The sequence below is a fragment of the Taeniopygia guttata genome, chromosome 4 (genome assembly GCF_048771995.1).
Source record: "Taeniopygia guttata chromosome 4, bTaeGut7.mat, whole genome shotgun sequence".
NCBI lineage: Eukaryota > Metazoa > Chordata > Aves > Passeriformes > Estrildidae > Taeniopygia > Taeniopygia guttata.
Window position 1 is genome coordinate 11,674,914 of NC_133028.1, and position 17,786 is coordinate 11,692,699.

At 41.2% G+C, this 17,786-nt stretch overlaps 2 protein-coding genes across 3 annotated transcripts in view; both read right to left on the reverse strand.

The window, feature by feature from the left end:
* The window catches only part of TBC1D14 (TBC1 domain family member 14), a 64,449-nt gene extending 55,192 nt beyond the window's left edge, over nt 1–9,257 (reverse strand). Inside the window, exons 1-2 of the mRNA XM_012573651.5 lie at nt 9,126–9,257; nt 3,109–3,844 (exon numbers count right to left, since the gene is read on the reverse strand). Coding sequence (XP_012429105.2) covers nt 3,109–3,844; nt 9,126–9,168 — 779 coding nt within the window. The 5' untranslated portion in view covers nt 9,169–9,257. The remainder of the gene's footprint in view (nt 1–3,108; nt 3,845–9,125) is intronic.
* Nucleotides 9,258–15,146: 5,889 nt separating this feature from the next.
* The window catches only part of KIAA0232 (KIAA0232 ortholog), a 62,503-nt gene continuing 59,863 nt past the window's right edge, over nt 15,147–17,786 (reverse strand). For both annotated transcript variants that reach the window (XM_030270692.4, XM_030270691.4), the window contains one exon: nt 15,147–17,785. In XM_030270692.4, the coding sequence (XP_030126552.4) occupies nt 17,606–17,785 (180 nt within the window). In that variant the 3' untranslated portion in view covers nt 15,147–17,605. The remainder of the gene's footprint in view (nt 17,786) is intronic.

Below are 17,786 nucleotides of genomic sequence, written 5' to 3' on the forward strand. Positions count from 1 at the left end.
CCAGAGAAGCAGCCCAGGAAACTTTCTTCACCATAGTGCTCAAGGAGGCAGGGCAGCAGCACTCCATTCCCAAGTGATTTTGAAGGTGCCAAAACTGAAGGAAATAAGCCACCAGCCTTCCCTTTTTCTTTGATCTCTTCTACAACTCATTTTGTAAATGCAGTCTCAACCCAAAACTTCTTAAGACCACAGAACTGACATGGAATATACAACCTTGTGCACATGCATACAGTTTCAAAAGGAAAAACAAATGTACAGAGTGCAAAAAAATAACTTTATATTTTAAAGCAATTATTTATCTAAGCATTTTCTTGGTACTGAGAAAGACTAGCTGATATGTAAGTAGCTTAAGCACATGTGACCAAGCATTGGAGGCATCCAATTATTGTCAGTATTATCTCTACAGGCAGCCACAAATCTTAACTGACATGTCAAGGCCAAGTTTACTCTGATAAGATCAGAGAAATTAGCACATCCTCAGAGGCCAGATGGGGTTCAATGCAAGCAGAGATGCCATTTCAAGAAGCAAGGTTTCTCCCTTTTACCAAATATCAACAACCTGTGCAAAAAATTAAGCTGACTCATCTTTGCTCTCAATGGCTCAGACCTGTACCCTGTTACCCAGAGAAGCCCTCAAAGAGCTGATTAAGGCTGAGTCTCTGCACTGCAGTCCTACCCCATGACCATCAGGCTGCTGGAAGGCTGTGTACAAAGCACTCAGGTGTCATTATTCCATGCTGTACACATGTGTGCCAGCCACTGGCCAAAACCAAGACAATTTGGCTTTCTCCTGCCATGGCTCATGCTTGGTTTTCTAAAGTGAAGTTTACGCACTCAACCTGTGAGACTGAATCGCAACTTCCAGAGCAGAGTGCAGTGCTAAGAACAGACTCCTTTCTGGGACTTTTTTTATACTCATCACTGCAGCACTTGGAACAAACTGCTTTAAGAAGCTCCCTCTCAGCAAGCTGGTCTTTCACAATACTGCTCAAAATGCCTCCTCTTCATCTCACACTGCCCACAAACCCCCGTACAGAGCACAGGGTGAGCTGGGTAGGAAGGCCTCCAGAAAGCAGCTACTTTCAAACAAAACACTGGAAGACCCAGGTTCATTTACTTCAGTACTGGTGTAAGTCCTGGGAATCCAAGGAGCCCACAGAAACTCCAGGGAACAGGGAGTTTTCAAATCCACAGATGGCAGATTACAAACACCAACAAAAACTAGCAAAGGCATGTTTTGAACCTTTACAATGCTGACAGTATAAATATAAATAGTACTCTCTGCAGCACAGAACAACCTCCGAGGCTCCCTGCTTGTTCAATACCTGTGAAAAGCACCACCAGGTCTCATGACATGAGACAGATGCATATGGGGGTGTGGTGTGCAAGTACAGACAAAAAGCGGGCAGCTCTTGTTTCCAAAACAGAGCAGGAAGTGGATGCCAAAGAGAAGGATATTCAAGGTCAGGTTACAGACTGAGCACCTGGAACTTTAAAGCCGATCATCTAGTTTGAACTTAATCCTCATATTTTTACAATGACATCACCCAGTGACCACGATTATCTGTTCCCCATTTAAAAGGCAGTAATGACAGCCTTTTGTTTCCTGGCATTCAATGTACCCGCAAAGATTCAGGTGCAAAAGTCTAGTGAGTACTGCAGTTTCTGCAACACTGGTAAAACCACCACAGACTACACGAGAACAGAATTTGGACACATGGCTTGCTTTGTTGGATAAGAAAAGTTGAGAAGCAGTTAAACATCCTACTCTGAGTGGGGTCTAAATGTGCCTGTTCCACTGTGCTCCCTTGCAGGCTGAAGGACAGCATTTGTTTGAGTTAGCAGTTGTGCTACCAGAATGGGTAACAAAAGTTTATGCTTTGAAGTGCTGAAAAGCCTCCTGCTTCAGAATTAAGTCTGGTTCCATGGCAACACACAGACAAGGGTCCACAAAAGCATCAGCACCTCAAACATGACTGATTTGCACATGGCTTCAGCTAGAACTGGAGTTCTGCTGCACAATACTTTAACCTCAGAATAAAAATCAACAAAGGCTTCAGTCAGCTTAGTAGCTCTAAACAAATTGATTTTCTTAAGCTTTGCAAATAAGGCAGCCTTTCAAATAATGATTTTTACCAATTCTTTATGTATTTTATTAGCCTACTTATCTCATGCAAAAAATAAATTGCATGAGGAAAGAGATACTAGCTGAAGACATGTGCAAAACAGGTTATTTACAGCCAACTCTGCTTGATGTCTAAAATTTCTTTCTAGAACAATTTATCTAAAATATATCAAATGTCAGAGGATATAACTTAAAAGTAAGAAACATTATGAAGGCCTTACATAACTTAAAAAAAAAGAACCCACTAGCAAACAGCTCAACCCCTCAAAAGCAGATTAGTCCTCCTCCTTATTCCTCACTTCCCTGGGGTATCTGCATTTAGAACCTTTTAATTCATACAAAGGCCACATTCAGAAACTGCTTTGGGTAGCCAATGCCATCATTTCAACAAGTGGGTGACACAATGTCATTTTTTTATTCCATACAAAAATTAAGGAAAAGGATATTAAAAAAATAGTAACTGAGATTTGGAAAGATCAGAGTAGTCACACCAAGTGTTTTTAAAGTATTTCTATTTTAAGCTTCATACCGTTAGAATGATCAATAAAATATTCCATCATTACTAAACTACTTATGAATCTTCCGATGTCAAAGTTCTTTAATACAGGTATGGATTCTACCTGTATTTATCTATTTATGTGACACAAGATTAAAGACCTTGGCCAAAATCACAAAATATATCACTGGAGAAGCCACTGTTCAGAAGAAAGAAAGACCTTGTTCAGAAATCCTTTTACTGTAACATAGAAGGAATCTTCCAAGATTTAAGATGCTTCCATATACCATAAACATAATATAGAGTAGGATGCAGAGCCTTAGATCCCAGCAATATTTGCCTATTCAACTCATAACTGAAAAAATATGTTAATACCAATCTACATTAAAACACCAAGCTATTATATCTTTCAAAGTATAATATCAAACAGAACCTTTCTCCCAAGATCTTACATAATCCATTAAAATATATTTTATGGAAACATTACCTGGCAAAGAAGTTTGTAAAAGGTCCCAGTATTTTCCGTTTACTGTCCACGTCTGTCTCATGACAATACTGCTGCTGGTTCTGGTCACTGCTGTCTCTCGAGGAATTCAGGGTAACATCCGAAAAGTGCGCCTCGTCAGTCTCGAGATTCACAATTGCACTTGAACTGCTTGTGACCACAAAGTCCAAAATGTCTTCATTGCTAACTGATAAAGTTGTTGACAGTTCTGTGCTAAGACTAGACACACTACAAACAGAGATATCATCACTTCGATTTAGAGTTTTTGAGGTTGGACTATAAAGTTTGACAGTGTCGTACCCAGTTCTCGGGAAAGTCGAGGATTTTCGCACGGCGTGGTCGTGCTCAGCAGTCAGCGAATGTGGAGGCACATACGGCGGCAGCGTGCACGCGCTCTGGAAAGCCCTGTCAGGCACAAGTTCAGGTTCCGACTGCTTTCTCTTCACATTCAACACACTGCAGTGAACAGGCTCTGGATTTCCTATTTCTAGAGTTGGAATACCAGAATCCACTGATTTAAGGCTATGACAATCTTCTAAAGCACTGGACAGCAGGCCAGGTCCATACTCAGGGAATGAGATACCTCTTGTGGTCCCAGAGTTCAAGTTTGGAAGGCCCTGGATACTGCTGCCCACTCTTGCATCCAGAATTCCCACGAACGTCAAACCATTTAAAGAGCTGGATAAATTTGCTTCGGATGTCTTGGCCCAGCTGGTAACTGATTAAAAAGAAAGAAAATATTAGGAGTTTGCAGGAAGGTTGTGCTTTGTTCTTGACTGTTTGTTTTGTAGGGTTGGTTTTTTTTAATGCACTCAGTCCTGTCCTAATTTAGGCTTTTAAATATTATTTGTCTTCTCTTGCAGATGATTACTATCCCTTCACCCAGCATGAACAACCAGGACAAGTGCAACTTAAATTAGGCTTCTAGAAAATGTGAAGCGTGAAAAGTTTTTCATAAGCAGTTTGTGTGCCCATGTTTGCTTCTTACACATCTCCTGAGAGTGAAATTGCATACTATAAAACCTGCAGTATTTTAATGTTCCCTGTCAATATTGAGGCAAATATATGAGATTTATTTTTATACAGTCATAAATTCATATTTGCTGATGTCAGAGGGCTACCATACACTTGCTTCCATACACTTAGAGCAGATTCCAAAGTATTCGTTTAAACAGAATTTCTCAGCATTCTTCTGGAAACCATAAAACTGATAATAAACTTGTCACAGACGAGAATGCATTATGTATCATTGTTTCATTAAGGAAGAGATACAAAATCTGAACAGTTATAAAGCTATCCACAGAGTCAATGTTTTGACAATGCACACAATGCACTTCATCAGTGCACATCCAGTAACAATGACATTTGCAAATACGTTGCATTTACTGCATGCAGGGACTGTGATCTCCATCCATGCTGTCCCCCAGGGGCTGCCAGCAGGTCAGTTAATCCAGTCAGTGCCCCACTTCCAGTCTGAATCTCAATGTCCTGCAAAGCAAGGGCTGCCAAACAGGAGTTACAGGCTGGATGCACCCAACTCAATGGTAGCTTTCATACACCTGGAACACCATCAAGAATACTGCCCTGGCTTCCAGAACTGCTACTGACCCTTTAAACACTACATGAGCTATATAAATAACACTGTACATCACACAGATCTTGTCTTGCCATATGAGTAGTAAATTGTCTACAGCCCTTCTGAAGTTTGCAATGCAATTACTCTGCAGCAGTTGGCAGAACAAATATGCACATATTGCTTCAATTTCTTCTCTCTGAAACACTCTGGGATAAGTGTGAATGAGTGAAGAACACTCATTCCATCTTGCAAATAGACTGCCTTCTAGACAGATTTTTCTTCAGTTCCTGAGGCCTGGTCTCCTGCTTCTGGTCTATTCTCTCTCAAGTAGAGCACTTAATTAAAGGTGCCAGCTGTTCCCTACAAGGTCCTCCCCACATTCTATTTTTAAAAAATGAATACACACATACCCCCAAAGAAAACCCAAACTTCTCAATTTCAAACGTCAGTGAAAACTGCTATCTCACAGCAGTTCTAAACCTCTGGTTAATGTCACCTGAGCCCTGCCAAACACCAGGGTTTGACACACAGTCCATTCTCAGATCTGAGGACATCAATACAGTTTGGCATTGTGATACCAACAGGCAGTGAGTGAGAGAAAACTAATTTGAAACATATCTCATTGGCCCAAACAGAATTTTTTTTTTCCATAAGTTTTTAGTCATATGGAAAGTTCAGGAATCCAACTTACTTTGTATGCTACACTAAATCTTTAATTTACTATCCAATATTTGCTAGCAGATATGAAACTCCAGTTCAATCCACTCCTAAGCACAGGCAAAAGTCCAGGAGAAAGAACCCTGGATACTTCATCTTTTAGACTTCTTCAGAACTTTTTAATAGCCAACTATATGCTACCCATCCAAACCAATCAATGCATCAATTGCCTAATCCTCTGTCTAAGCAAGGTTTCAAGTGTATTGTTTTGACTAAAAAGCTTGTGAAGACGTGTGAAGTCTTTTCTTAAAGAGTTGCTATAGCAACTTTTTTTTTCATATTACCATGGTTTGAAAAGTTTACATCCCCTGCAATTAAAGTATATTTTGAAATAGCTGACACACCAACTGTGTACATTATAAATTCTCTATTCACTAATTAAAATTGCAAGGGCCAGCAAAAAAACAAACAACCCTAAACAGCAATTCTTGAATGCAGGCAACAAACTATAATCAAGGAGTCAACAGTCATAGTTCAAGAATACAAATAAGACACAACATGGAGCATTAGATATAATTACTGTTGTATATACAGAAATCTCCTGTTCTCAGACCTTCTTACTTGACTTCACTTGTTTTTGTAACATAAGGCTGACTTTTTTCTTCTCCCTGTGTTCACCTTTATTCCTTCATATACTTTACGTTGCTCTTCAAATCCACAGCCCACCCCAGCCCCTTTTGTTACTCTAAAGCATATACACATACACACTTCAGAACAGGGCAGCCAAGGCGTTTGACTTACAAGAATTCAAACTTAGGAATGCATCTAGAAAGTGCAGTCCAGAAAACAAAATACAAATGTAATCTATCAGGAACAGCTTTGATGATGTTTGGGTAAACAGTTCCCATAATGAATTCCTCCCATGACTGCCTTTACTTCTGCTCAATGATTTTCCCAAGCAGCAGCCAGTCCTTAGCTTAATTGCACTGCTCTTCTCAACCAAGCTTACAAATGGTAAGCATTCAAGTGACCTTGGCAGAGGCAGTAACTACAGCAGCTCAGGAGGCCAAATACTGTAAACAAAAGAATTTAAAAAAATAAAATAAAGTGAAAAAAGCTTCTGTACCTTGTGTGGAATTTTAACTTGACTTGGTATTTTTCAAGCAATAAATTTAACAGGAAGAGACCCTTTAAACAGGCAACCAAGAAATGAAGAAGTATACAACACTACAGCTTGCTGGAGCAAATTATGCAACAGCAAGCTACAAAGGTTTTACACAGTTCAGCAAAACTGTGGGAGGCTTTGAAGTGTACCCATCAAGGGCTTTAAATGAAAACTTGAGATGCAGTCAGCTGTCAAGAACACACAGGAGAACTACTTGATTCATTTTGAGTTAAGTTGTTGTAGGATTGTTTTTAAGGATGGACTGATATGTATACTCTGTTTTAGCTGCCTCACTGGTAAGTGCAAAATCTGACAATTGATGTCAAATATTCTGTCATGTACTCCAATGTTAACTTCTTTCCATAAAGCATTTATTAACACAACAATGTTGAAACATTATCATCTGAGTACCATAAACTACAGAGAAATAGTATGCAATTTTGTCCACACAAGATTAATAATCCCCATTGTTTATTTAAATATGCTACAATCGAAATAAAGTCAATATTTGTAAAGTCCTGACATCCTATGTCTTACAGAGACCATGTTCTCATAAGAGGGAACATCCCACAAAAATAACAAGGAAAAGAGAGTTAGGAAAACACAGCCAAGGTGGCAATGAGAGAGCAGGTAGATGTTATTTACTCATTAACACTTCCAACTTAAGTGCTAAGGAGCACACGATAAAGACAGTTTTGTAGCCAGGTTCAAAACTAACATCAGGACACAGCTATTCACACAAAGGGCAGCTAACCTGAGCAACTCTGTCACAGAACCTCGTGGATGCAAGAAATTTACACGTAAGCTTGGGAATACAAAATCACTGAAGATTCCTAAACAAAATGAAACTCAGAAAGGCTCTAAACCACAAGTACCAGAACTTCATGAAAACACCAACATAAATTAGTTCTGCTTTCAGACCCTCTCCTAGGTAATTCTTTTTCTGACAGGTGGAGTTTCGATCTGCCTCAGTGGGGTTGTGTATATGGCCTCACATTCCTCGGATTCTGATCACAGCATGCAACAAGGCATGTTCTGACAATAACCAGAGGCTTTAAAACAGATTTTGGCTTTGCGTATCACTCAACCATACAGAGGGAACAAGTCATATTTGATTATAATTTCTAAGATCTACAATAAAATAGCTTTTTAACCCACTTTGACATACAAGTTCAAGATAACAGCAACACCAAATCATTAGAGTAAAACAAAACCAGAAAGATGCAAACTCAAGGCCCGTTATTCCAAGTTTGTTGGGAGTTATGATGCAGTTTAGGCAAGCAACAAGACAATTTGCAGGAAAAGGCTCTATATTTTCTTGCCTCACAGGAATGAGAAGAGGAATGATTGCATACACACCTCAGTTTTCAAAGAGTCTACATCACACATGATCTCTTCAACACTTACTTCTGCCAGCATTTTTTCTCAAGTTTTTAAGAACAAGGAATTTCTTCAGTTACAAAGTTGAAACTTTTTTTTCTTCTTAAAGGATTTTTTTTTTTAATTAGCAGTTTATAATCTCCATGCATTTAATAGTAATTTTGTTGCATGTACCAAGAAACACATTGCTGTTATCAAGGGCAGCTTTGGGTGACCTTGGTGCACTAGAGCATCAAACTCAGTTTCGTTTATTAAAGATTTCTTGGTTCTATTTGTTTATGTGCACTTTCTAACAGCCACAGCACTGCTAAAAGCGAAGAACTCCTGGAACTACAAAAAATCTGCCTTTTAACATGGGATACAGAAATTAACACTACCTATGTAAGTACTGCCAAAAGTGTACCGACAAAAAAGAAAATAAACTTGGGGGGATTTTTTTTTTTTTTTTAATTAAGATGACTATTATCTAACTCTCAACTGGTGACCTTTTAGAAGTGTGAGCTTTGCAAATCTGGCTTCTGAGTGGAGTGCTCCGAAAGTAATCATAAGTAAGCCATTCACTGCTTTCCGACTGTTTTTGCTCCGTCAGGCAGGCAATACAAACAAGGTACAGTGCTCTGCTAAAGCCTCTGCTCCAGAAGCGCTTTACAGGGCTTTACCCTCCCCACACCATTATTACTGAAAACTCTGTGAACCACATTAAGTTAGCAGCAACGTCAGGAGACCTTCAGCTACTGTGGGATGTAGTTTTCTGAGGTTTTTGGGAATTGCCTGTGGGACTTCGACTACAAGAGAGGCAGCGGGATTAAAGTTGCTTCCTTCTCACGGTCTGAACACGACTCGCTCTGCGGAGGTTCCGAGCTAGCGGCCTTCGCTTACAAAACAACCCAAAGAAACGGAAACAACCGAAAAAAAAAAAAAAAAAAAAAAAAAAAAGCCACAACCAAAGCCTTGAGGAAGCAGCACTCACTCTTCTCTGCGGTCTTCAACCCACTCGGTGAACGCTCCGAGAGCTCAGCCCACCTGCTCCTCTCAACTTTTTAACGCGGCCGGGCCAGGCAGTACCGCAGCCAGCGCGGCCCCCCGGCAATGAGGCTGCTCCCCTCCCGCCGGCCCCGCTCGGCCCCGGGCTCTGCCCCTCATCCGCATCAACAGGTACCACCGACACCCCAGCACCGGCAGCCGAGCACGGAACAGCCCCGAGGAGCCCGGACACCTCACCGAGGTAGCGCTGCCCTCCGTCGCTCTCGTCACGCTGGGCCATGCCCGACGCGCCCCACAGCCGCTGCCGCGGGACTAGGAGGCGGCGGGCGGCTGCGGCGGGCGGTCCATGTCGCTGCTCTCCGGTCCCCGCGGAGCAGCGCCGGGCTCAGCGCGGCTGAGGCGGAGCAGCCGCCCCTCGCCGGGCACCCCCTCGGCGTGAAGCGGGGCCTCCCATAGCGCCGGCGGCGCACACCTGGCTGCGGGACAGGTGCCGGGTTCCTCCGGCGATGCTCCCACCCCCGCAGCCCGACTCCTCCCGCCCCGCCTCCGCTCCCCCGCCCGGCGCGCCGGGGAAGCTCCGCCCGCTGGGGAAGGGAACGCCTGCGCGCAGCGGGGCCGGACCGGGGCGGCCGCCGCCGGGCGCCATCTTGAATCGCCTCAGCGCCCGTGGCGGGCGGGCGGCGGTGCCTGCTTGGCTCAGCAGCGGAGGCGCCCCGGGAGAGGGGCTGTGCGGAGGGTGCTGGCCCCGAGGAGATCCCGGAACGGAGGGAAGCGGGGCTGTGGCTGAGGGCGCTCGTTCTGAGGAGATCCCGGAACGGAGGGAAGCAGGGCTGTGGCTGAGGGCGCTCGTTCCGAGGAGATCCCGGAACGGAGGGAAGCGTGGGTTTTGGCTGAGGGCGCTCGTTCCGAGGCGCCACTTTTTGGCCGCCAGGCGCCGCAGCCCGTCCCGCGGTACCGCCAGGGCCGGCGGGCAGCCCGAGCCGCCCCCGGGGAAAGCAGCCGGGCGGGCGGGCTGCACTCGTGTTGCCGCCTGCGTTTAGGAAGAGAACAAAATTCAGTGGGTTTACAAGTGTAGGCTGCGGAACGTGTGGAGGCATCATGTGCAGGTGTGTCCCTACCTTTGTGGAACTCTGGCGTTACGCTCTGTAATGCCAAAAGTAGAGGCTCTGGGGTGGTAATTGCGATTTTTTTGCGTGTTTTATCTTTCCATTCTTTTCACCTTCCGTCTCAAAGTGCATCCTTTTGCCGTTCGCATGGTGGATCTGTGCACACCCTGCTCTACCCCCACACTGATTCCCGAGCAGTCAGCACCTGACGGGAGCAGAGCTGTCGTGTCTCCTTATCATCTGTGAAACTCGGCACTGCTTTTGTTTTCTGCAAAGGTCGTGTGTTTTGCACCTAGGGTCGGCTATCATGTCTCTAGAACAGTGGTGAGATAAAGCTGTCCCCCATCTGAACCCAGGATTTAAGCACTCTCGTCACTTCACACCTCTCCTGTCTACTCTGAAGCTGGAAGTGGGAGGGCAGGAGACGCAGAAATATCGAAACTTGTGTAGCTGGTTCGCTGTGAGCAGTGCAAACCCATGATTATTCAAGCTTTCATATGGGCAAGTTGCACTTGAATGACTCGTGAGAGGCTGAGGTAAAGCTGTACAGTAGTACTTGTCACCATGACCCTGTTGACACCAAATCCATACTATACAGATAAGAATTAAATCATTATGAAACTGCTCTGAAAATGTACCATCAAAAATTATACCTCTGCAGATAGTTTGTTTCTGTGACGGGATCAGTCCTTAGTCTGCTGAATTTCTAAGATGGGTATCAACATAAAACGACTTAGGATTGGCACTAATTTTTCCATCTCTTCTTTTGAAAATGACTAATATCTCTGTAAAAGAGCTTCCATATTTAATGTAAATAAATAAAGGTAAATAAAATCAAACCAATTTTGAGGCATTATAAACTTGCTTATATGCAAAAGATTTTTTGAGCATATACTGTCACTAATTCCTTTTTCTGTATTAATTTTTTTCTTCTGTTTTTGGGAGTGTGAATCAATTCCTCTGTTGGAGCAACCAGAAGAGAGTATTGTCATCATGATGTATTATTGTACCTAGGTCAGTTTTTTGGTTCCCAGGGTAAATAAAAGAATGGAAACAGTCGTGAACTCTCTAATTCTGCAGAGTGCCTGCACAGGAAATAATGATACTCCCATCTTAATATAATTTAGGCTAAGGAAACAGAAAAGCCTGCTGCAGAATCTTTCAGCAGTAGCAGAGCATATGGGAAGTCACAGAAAATTGCAGCCTCGTCAATGTAAAAAAACACCCCTCTATTGCACATGAATGGCTGTATAACTCATAGGAAAGGGAAAGTAGCATTTCTGGTGGTCATAAGCTATTACCAAAAGGTGTGTTGCATTAGCAGTTAGTATCAGTCCTTTCATGCCCCCTTCATCCCAAATAAGGTAAATTTCTGTCTGCAAATGTTGTGTATTATTGCTTCTCTGTATGGGGAAAAGCTGAAGGGCTCACACTGTGACTAAATACAATGTCACAGCACTAGCTGTGATGAAGTGTGGCATGTGCTCATTACTAAAATAAACAGAACAGGTACTGCCAGGTACAGGAAGTATAAAAGCATAACTCAGCACAAAGGGACCTTTAGCACCTTTCTATTCTGCAGCTGTGCAAAATTTAAAGTCCACACAGAAGGGCACACAGAAATCAAGTCTTCCTGTTAAAACACGTGGGTTGTAAGTAAATCCTCAGAAGTGTGATAAGAAGTTAATTGTGCCATTTAATCAGCATGGTTATTATCAGTCTTCTGCCACTGATTCAAGGTCAAGTAAACCTGCAGAACACTTAATTTTATAAAAATTCTTGGGATAAAATCATGCTTTAAAAGTGTGTTGCCTGCAGCTGTTGTGCAGAAACAAAATGTTACATAGAGCAGCCTCAAACTGGCAATTGATGTTCACCTAGTGGGCAAAAACTTCTACATGTCTAGTAATAGACTGGTGCTAGAGAATTTTTTTTAAAGCATGAAAACTCTGTCATACAGACTCATTCATGCCAGCAGAGTTCAATATCCCAGTTTAAAATTATTCTGCAAGAAGGAGTTTTTGCTCTGTTCTGTCTCGGTGATTTCTCCAAAATATACTACATATGATAAAAGTACACCAAATATCAGCCCTTCCTGTTTCATTAGAGCCAAGGAAGTTTCTGTCCTATTTCTTGTGCCTGTAGATGTGAGAAAGCATTCTCTGCTTAGGCTTTCAGTTCTGTTTTGAAACTTCAGCAATTTTGTAATTGATACAACTTCAAATTTATTTTTTTAAGAGCTAGATGAGAACATCTAGATTGAATTTTCATTCATCACAAGCCAAGCGTGATGCAAGCATCTTTCAGAGCCAGCCAAACTGAGCTTCATTTGAATCCACTGTGCAGCTCCTGAAAGTCAGTAATTCTCTGTCATAAGCCAGAAGACAATTCAATTTTTTCTTTAGTTTAAAGAAAAGATTAGCATGTTGTGAATGTACAGCAGTTGTGCATCACTGTGAGCTGCCTAACAGCTCCTGCCTCCACTTGCCATCACTGTGATTTAATGGAGTTCTAGCTCACCCAAGCCTGAGTGCAAGGGTACCGAGTGTGGCACTGCTGGATACTCTGAGCTGTTATCCATCATACCACGAGACAGAGAAGCTCCCTCTGGAAAGCAAAAGACAGGAGACATTGCTCCTTTTCCTCCTTGCTTCACAGAATTACCTGTAGGCACACTGAAATAACTCATGCATGTTATATGGCACAAGAAAAGGGTACAATGAATATACTCAGGTTTCTACTGACTGGTAGCAATGAAAAGGGTAATAATTCTGTGAAAAAATCAGTATCTTGGAAGCAGATGGTGATGCTTTTGAGAAGTATTATGCTCTTCTACTTCAGATTCATCTTTTTTTTTTCCACACAAAACCATTTTTGGCTGTTTCTGATAGCTGTCCATTTTCAGCATGGCCACCATCTGCACGGGCATTCCTACGGGTGGACTATCTGCACACCAGGCTGTTTTAAAAGGGTTGGGGTGAATCAGGAACAGCTGGGGAACATGCTCTTTGTTTATCCCAAAAGGCTGCCTCTTCCTATAGGAAGTTAGACCTGATAAAGGATGAGGAAGCTTGGTCTATAGCTACCATCACTGTTAACCCTTCTGTTACCACTGGGTAAGAACAGACTGAGATGGTTCCCCTCCGTGAGACAGCAAGAAAATGAAGAGCAGGAAAGACAGGGGAAAGTGTGTGAGACTTTCCAGTGTGTTTGAACTGATATTACTGAAACAATGCGTGACAGGATTGTTTCTATCGCTGTCTACAAGCTGTTTAGGAAAGACAACATGAGTAATAAAGTGTGAAGGAGTAAAACTATATCAACTAAAAACATTACTCCTTGTATAATATCTCAGAATTGCAGAATCCTGAGTGCCCATAAATAATCACTAACAAAGCCTCCACGGTACCTCTGTTACAGATCTTCACTCATCACTAAATCATGCCAGAGAAGGAAACATGGTTGTTATTATGCACAGCTGCATAATGAAAAGCTGGAGATCTATAACAGATTTATTATCTTATGCAAGCACTATTTAAATTACATTTCCAAAAGAAAACAGATTTATTCTGTAGCAGTTGTCAACATGGCAATATCTATTGGATCTCACTATGAAGAAAAAAAGTACTGGACTAAAAATCAATTGTTGTCTAGACCTAGTAAGGATGAATGAAACTAAGTAACATTCAGTTTGGGCAGGTAACAGATCCCATTATTATGTCTCCTTAGATCTGCAGTGCTTCAAAGAATTTAATATTTTTGTACTGAGTACAATTACAGGAAAAATGGTGGCTTTTTCTCAGCAGCATGTTGGCCCACTGTCACCTCTGTCAGCTGTTTTTTCCTGTTCATCCCATTATCATCCCATTGGAGCAGAGGTAGACCATAAAATTTATAAGTATTTGCATGTAATACTACATTTTGAGAGGAACTTGAATAATGGAACAGAAGTCTCACAGTAGGAAGCTAAAATCTGTCAGTAAAGACTCCTTTGTCCCAAACCTCTGGAGTCTTTTTGCTATTTGCTTCACAGGTAATAAAAAAAAATTATGTGCGATGCTGTATGTAGAAGGTAATGACTAATTCACTGGGGATAATACTCAACTATGCGGGTGCTGGCAGGGAAAGAATGAGTTACTGCGAAGGAATCCTGGCTTTCCAGAAGGCTCACTGCCTTCCCATGTATCTTCACATCAGGACACTCCCATGAAGGCACAGTGTGACATGCATTTACAGCCAGCCTGTCCTATCATTGACAGATGCACTTGCTCTCGGACTATACAGGGGCATATTTTGCATGCAGAAGCATTGTTTACACTGGAAACTGGTTCTTTACAATATATGTGTTTAATATTAATTCAGATACAGGAATTGAAAAGTCTGTCTGAGAAATGTACTTCCTTTATCAAGTATCTTCTATAAATGCAATGAGAATTTACTACTTCTGCTGTATTTAAGAAATAATTGAAAATAATGGATGCCTTCAAAAGTTTCAACTACCAAGTTTGAACAAAAGTATTCACCCAAGGATCTTACAGAGGGACTCTTCCATTATTTCCAAGTGTGTGTTTCTGTGTTGTTTTCACTGAACTTCTAATTCAGCAGAATTCATTCTGCACAGAAGCCCATGTTACTTTGGTTGCAGACTTACAGCACCAAAATACACAAGGCTCCGCCAAGTAGAATTTGAGCTCTAGGAGCTTTTTTCCTTTCTCTGAAAGGAGATACAGCCATGGAATTAGTGAGATCCTGGTTTCTTGATGGCTGAACACAAGTTGAAAGCAGAAACAAAAATCTGCTGAGTTAGATCCCATATTACATCAAGTTCAGTAACTATTTATGTGAGAGGGGGTCTGGGTTTGCTTGGGTTTGACTTTTTTTTAAAAAGGTCTCATGTTTTATAAACATGAATTTGTCATTATTAATTTATACAGAAATAAAGTGTGGACAAAGCTCATTTTGTCTTCTTTTTTTTAAGAACATATGCAATGTATTTTATTTTTAAAATAGTTTAAAAAATTAGAGCAATAAAAAGGACTCCCAAATCAGTATGTCATGCTATTTCTCCAGAATATTTAAGGCTTAACTGCATATTGTATCTAAGTAATACACATTAGCCGAAGAAAATGAAAGAGACACACACACCATCCAATTGTCCTTTTATATTTTTATTCGGTGTTAAGTAACTCCACAAGAAAACAAAATCAGTTACTCTGGTGTACGTGAAATCAGAACAATACAACCACTTGAAGCAAAAAGTAGAAACAAATTTCAGCCCAGGAATGGAAAACTGATACTTCAATGCTATGGATATGCAATGCGCTTCATCCCACAGTGCGGTTCAGCGTATGCCAACCTTTAATGCTCTTGTTGTTATTGTTGTTGGTGTGTGTTTCTATCCATATAGAAAAACTAAAAACCACACTTCAACTCTCACTGAAAGCCTCAGAGCTTTAGCCATTAAACTATGAAAACAAGTAAAGACAATTTGTTATTGCCCAAGCTCAATACAGGATTTTATTTTCCCCAAAGGTGCTGGAATCATTACATGCCACAGTGTAACTATGAGCAACACCTTTGTTAATTTTGAGCCCTTTCTTACCAACAAAGAAGCTCTAGCCAGAATTAACTGAGCTGAAGTTTGTGTTTGAAATATGTCCACTTGGTCACTTCCTGTTCTCAAATGAATTATATTCCATTCTTCACTGTAGTGATTTGAAGAATTTGTGTGTAAAGTTCCTTTTTCCTTTCATGTTACAGTTAACTAGTTTCAGTGCAGGTGCTAAACAACCTCTCAAGGAAGCTCCAGAAGAAAGTAAAATATATCAAATCTATTCAAAGTCTGCAAATAAATTAAGAAAAGAAACTGTAAAGTGTCAAAAGATTTGCTGTATGAATACAAACCCTAAAACATTGTCTAAGAGGAGGACCAAAAGAAAAGTCCTTGGATAAGGGCAACCAAGCCAGTTTTAGTAAGGATCTCACCAAAAGCGTTGCACGAAGACTGGCGTGGTTTCCCAACCATGTATTTAAATTCTTACATTGTCAGTTGAATAAAGGCAACAAAACCCAGTTACTCAGAAAGCATTTCTAGCGCAGAACATATTTCAAAGGCAGTTCAGCTCACATTTCAAACAGCTATGTTTCTTGTGAGGTTTATTGCCTGTCAAAAATAATGGTGAAGCTTTTCAAGTCAGTATTGGACTTTCTGCACTTTCTGGTGTTATAGACATGCTGCGATCGTGTAGACTAGTTAGTTGTTGTCATTTTTTAAACTAGGAGTTGTTAAAAAGTCAGAATGTTTAGTTTTGCAAATATTGCTCCTCCTGGCTTATACATTTTGCATAATGTGTTAAAAGCAGAAGGAGTTGATAGTCTTGTACAGATGCAATGTATTGCAACTTGACAATGTATTGACTTTCTAAGTTAACAAAAGAAAATTTAAAAGCAAGTCACATAAAGCAACAATCACTACTGCAATCACACATGTATGTTGTAAGTCATCACCTTCCCTACCCCCACCCACCACACACATAACTTGCCCCACACATTCTCTCAGAAACACAAAATGAGCTACAAGATTTACTAAATTACAGCCACAACAGCAGCTAACTGCAGCAGCCACAGGATTTCTTTCAAGTGAAGCACTGACCCTTTGCATTTAGAACATTGAACACTGAGCATTTTAGAGTTTCAGTCATTCAGGCTCAAGTTCAGTTACAGGATGCTTTTGCAGGTTACATGAATGCCTTCATCTGCAACAAGACAACATTCTCATTACTCATTAACAAAATTCACAACAATCCACACATCACCCCAGTGGTTTATTATTTTTGGTGTTACTTTTTGAACTTCTGCCCCACATTGGCAAATTGTTAAAAAGGACAAAAAAAAAGAAAAAAAAGGAAAAATCTCCACATTGCCTCCATACCTACAAAAATTCCTTGGCTTCTCCAGTTAGCAAAAATACAAACCATGGTATCCTCAGTGTTGGTTTGTGGGAGGGGGGAATCATAGGATAGAAAACACAGTTTCTGTAAGTCTCTAAAGCACAACCCTGTTGTTCCTACTTCAAAGTTATGAGATTTACTGAATGAAGACTGGACAAGTCATTCATGCTTTTCTCCTGCATTCAGAAAGGCACTGATAGATTACAGTGTTAAGTATTTATCTCCCAGTTCTTAAAGAACAAAGCCTAATGTGCAGAAAGCTGAAGTCTCTGAATAGCAGAAGTAGTTGTAGACACTGCGATGCTAAGAAGATCGTAATAGTGGTAGGGCTACAGTTACGAAAGAAAATAACTGCAATTAAGATGCAAAAAAGCAGTGGTACTACTAAGACAAGCACATGCACATCCATTCTTGATTTGACAACACAATCTAGTCTAGTTCAAATAGCCAAGAATTTAACAGTATTTTTTGGGAAAAAAAATCTTCAACAGGACAGCTGTGTCCTCATCTATAAAATAAGCAAGAAGAGAAAGATAAATACACATCTGAATCCATTAACTGAAGAGGAAACTCAAGTTGTTGTTTTAGAGCTACAGACCCTCACGAAAGATAGTTTTCCATCTCATGTTACTTTTCAATCATCTGCTCTACTCTGCAGTTTTTACAGTTGAGTTCGAGAAAAAAGCTCCTCCTCACATGGATCAGCCCATTCGCTTCCACCTTCTGAAGCTGTGTCTTCAGAGCTGGAGCTATCACTGGAGTAGATCTTCTTCCTGAAGCCATTTGGTTTTGCCTCAGCATTTATATCATCTGCACATCTTGCTTCATAAACAGAAGAAACC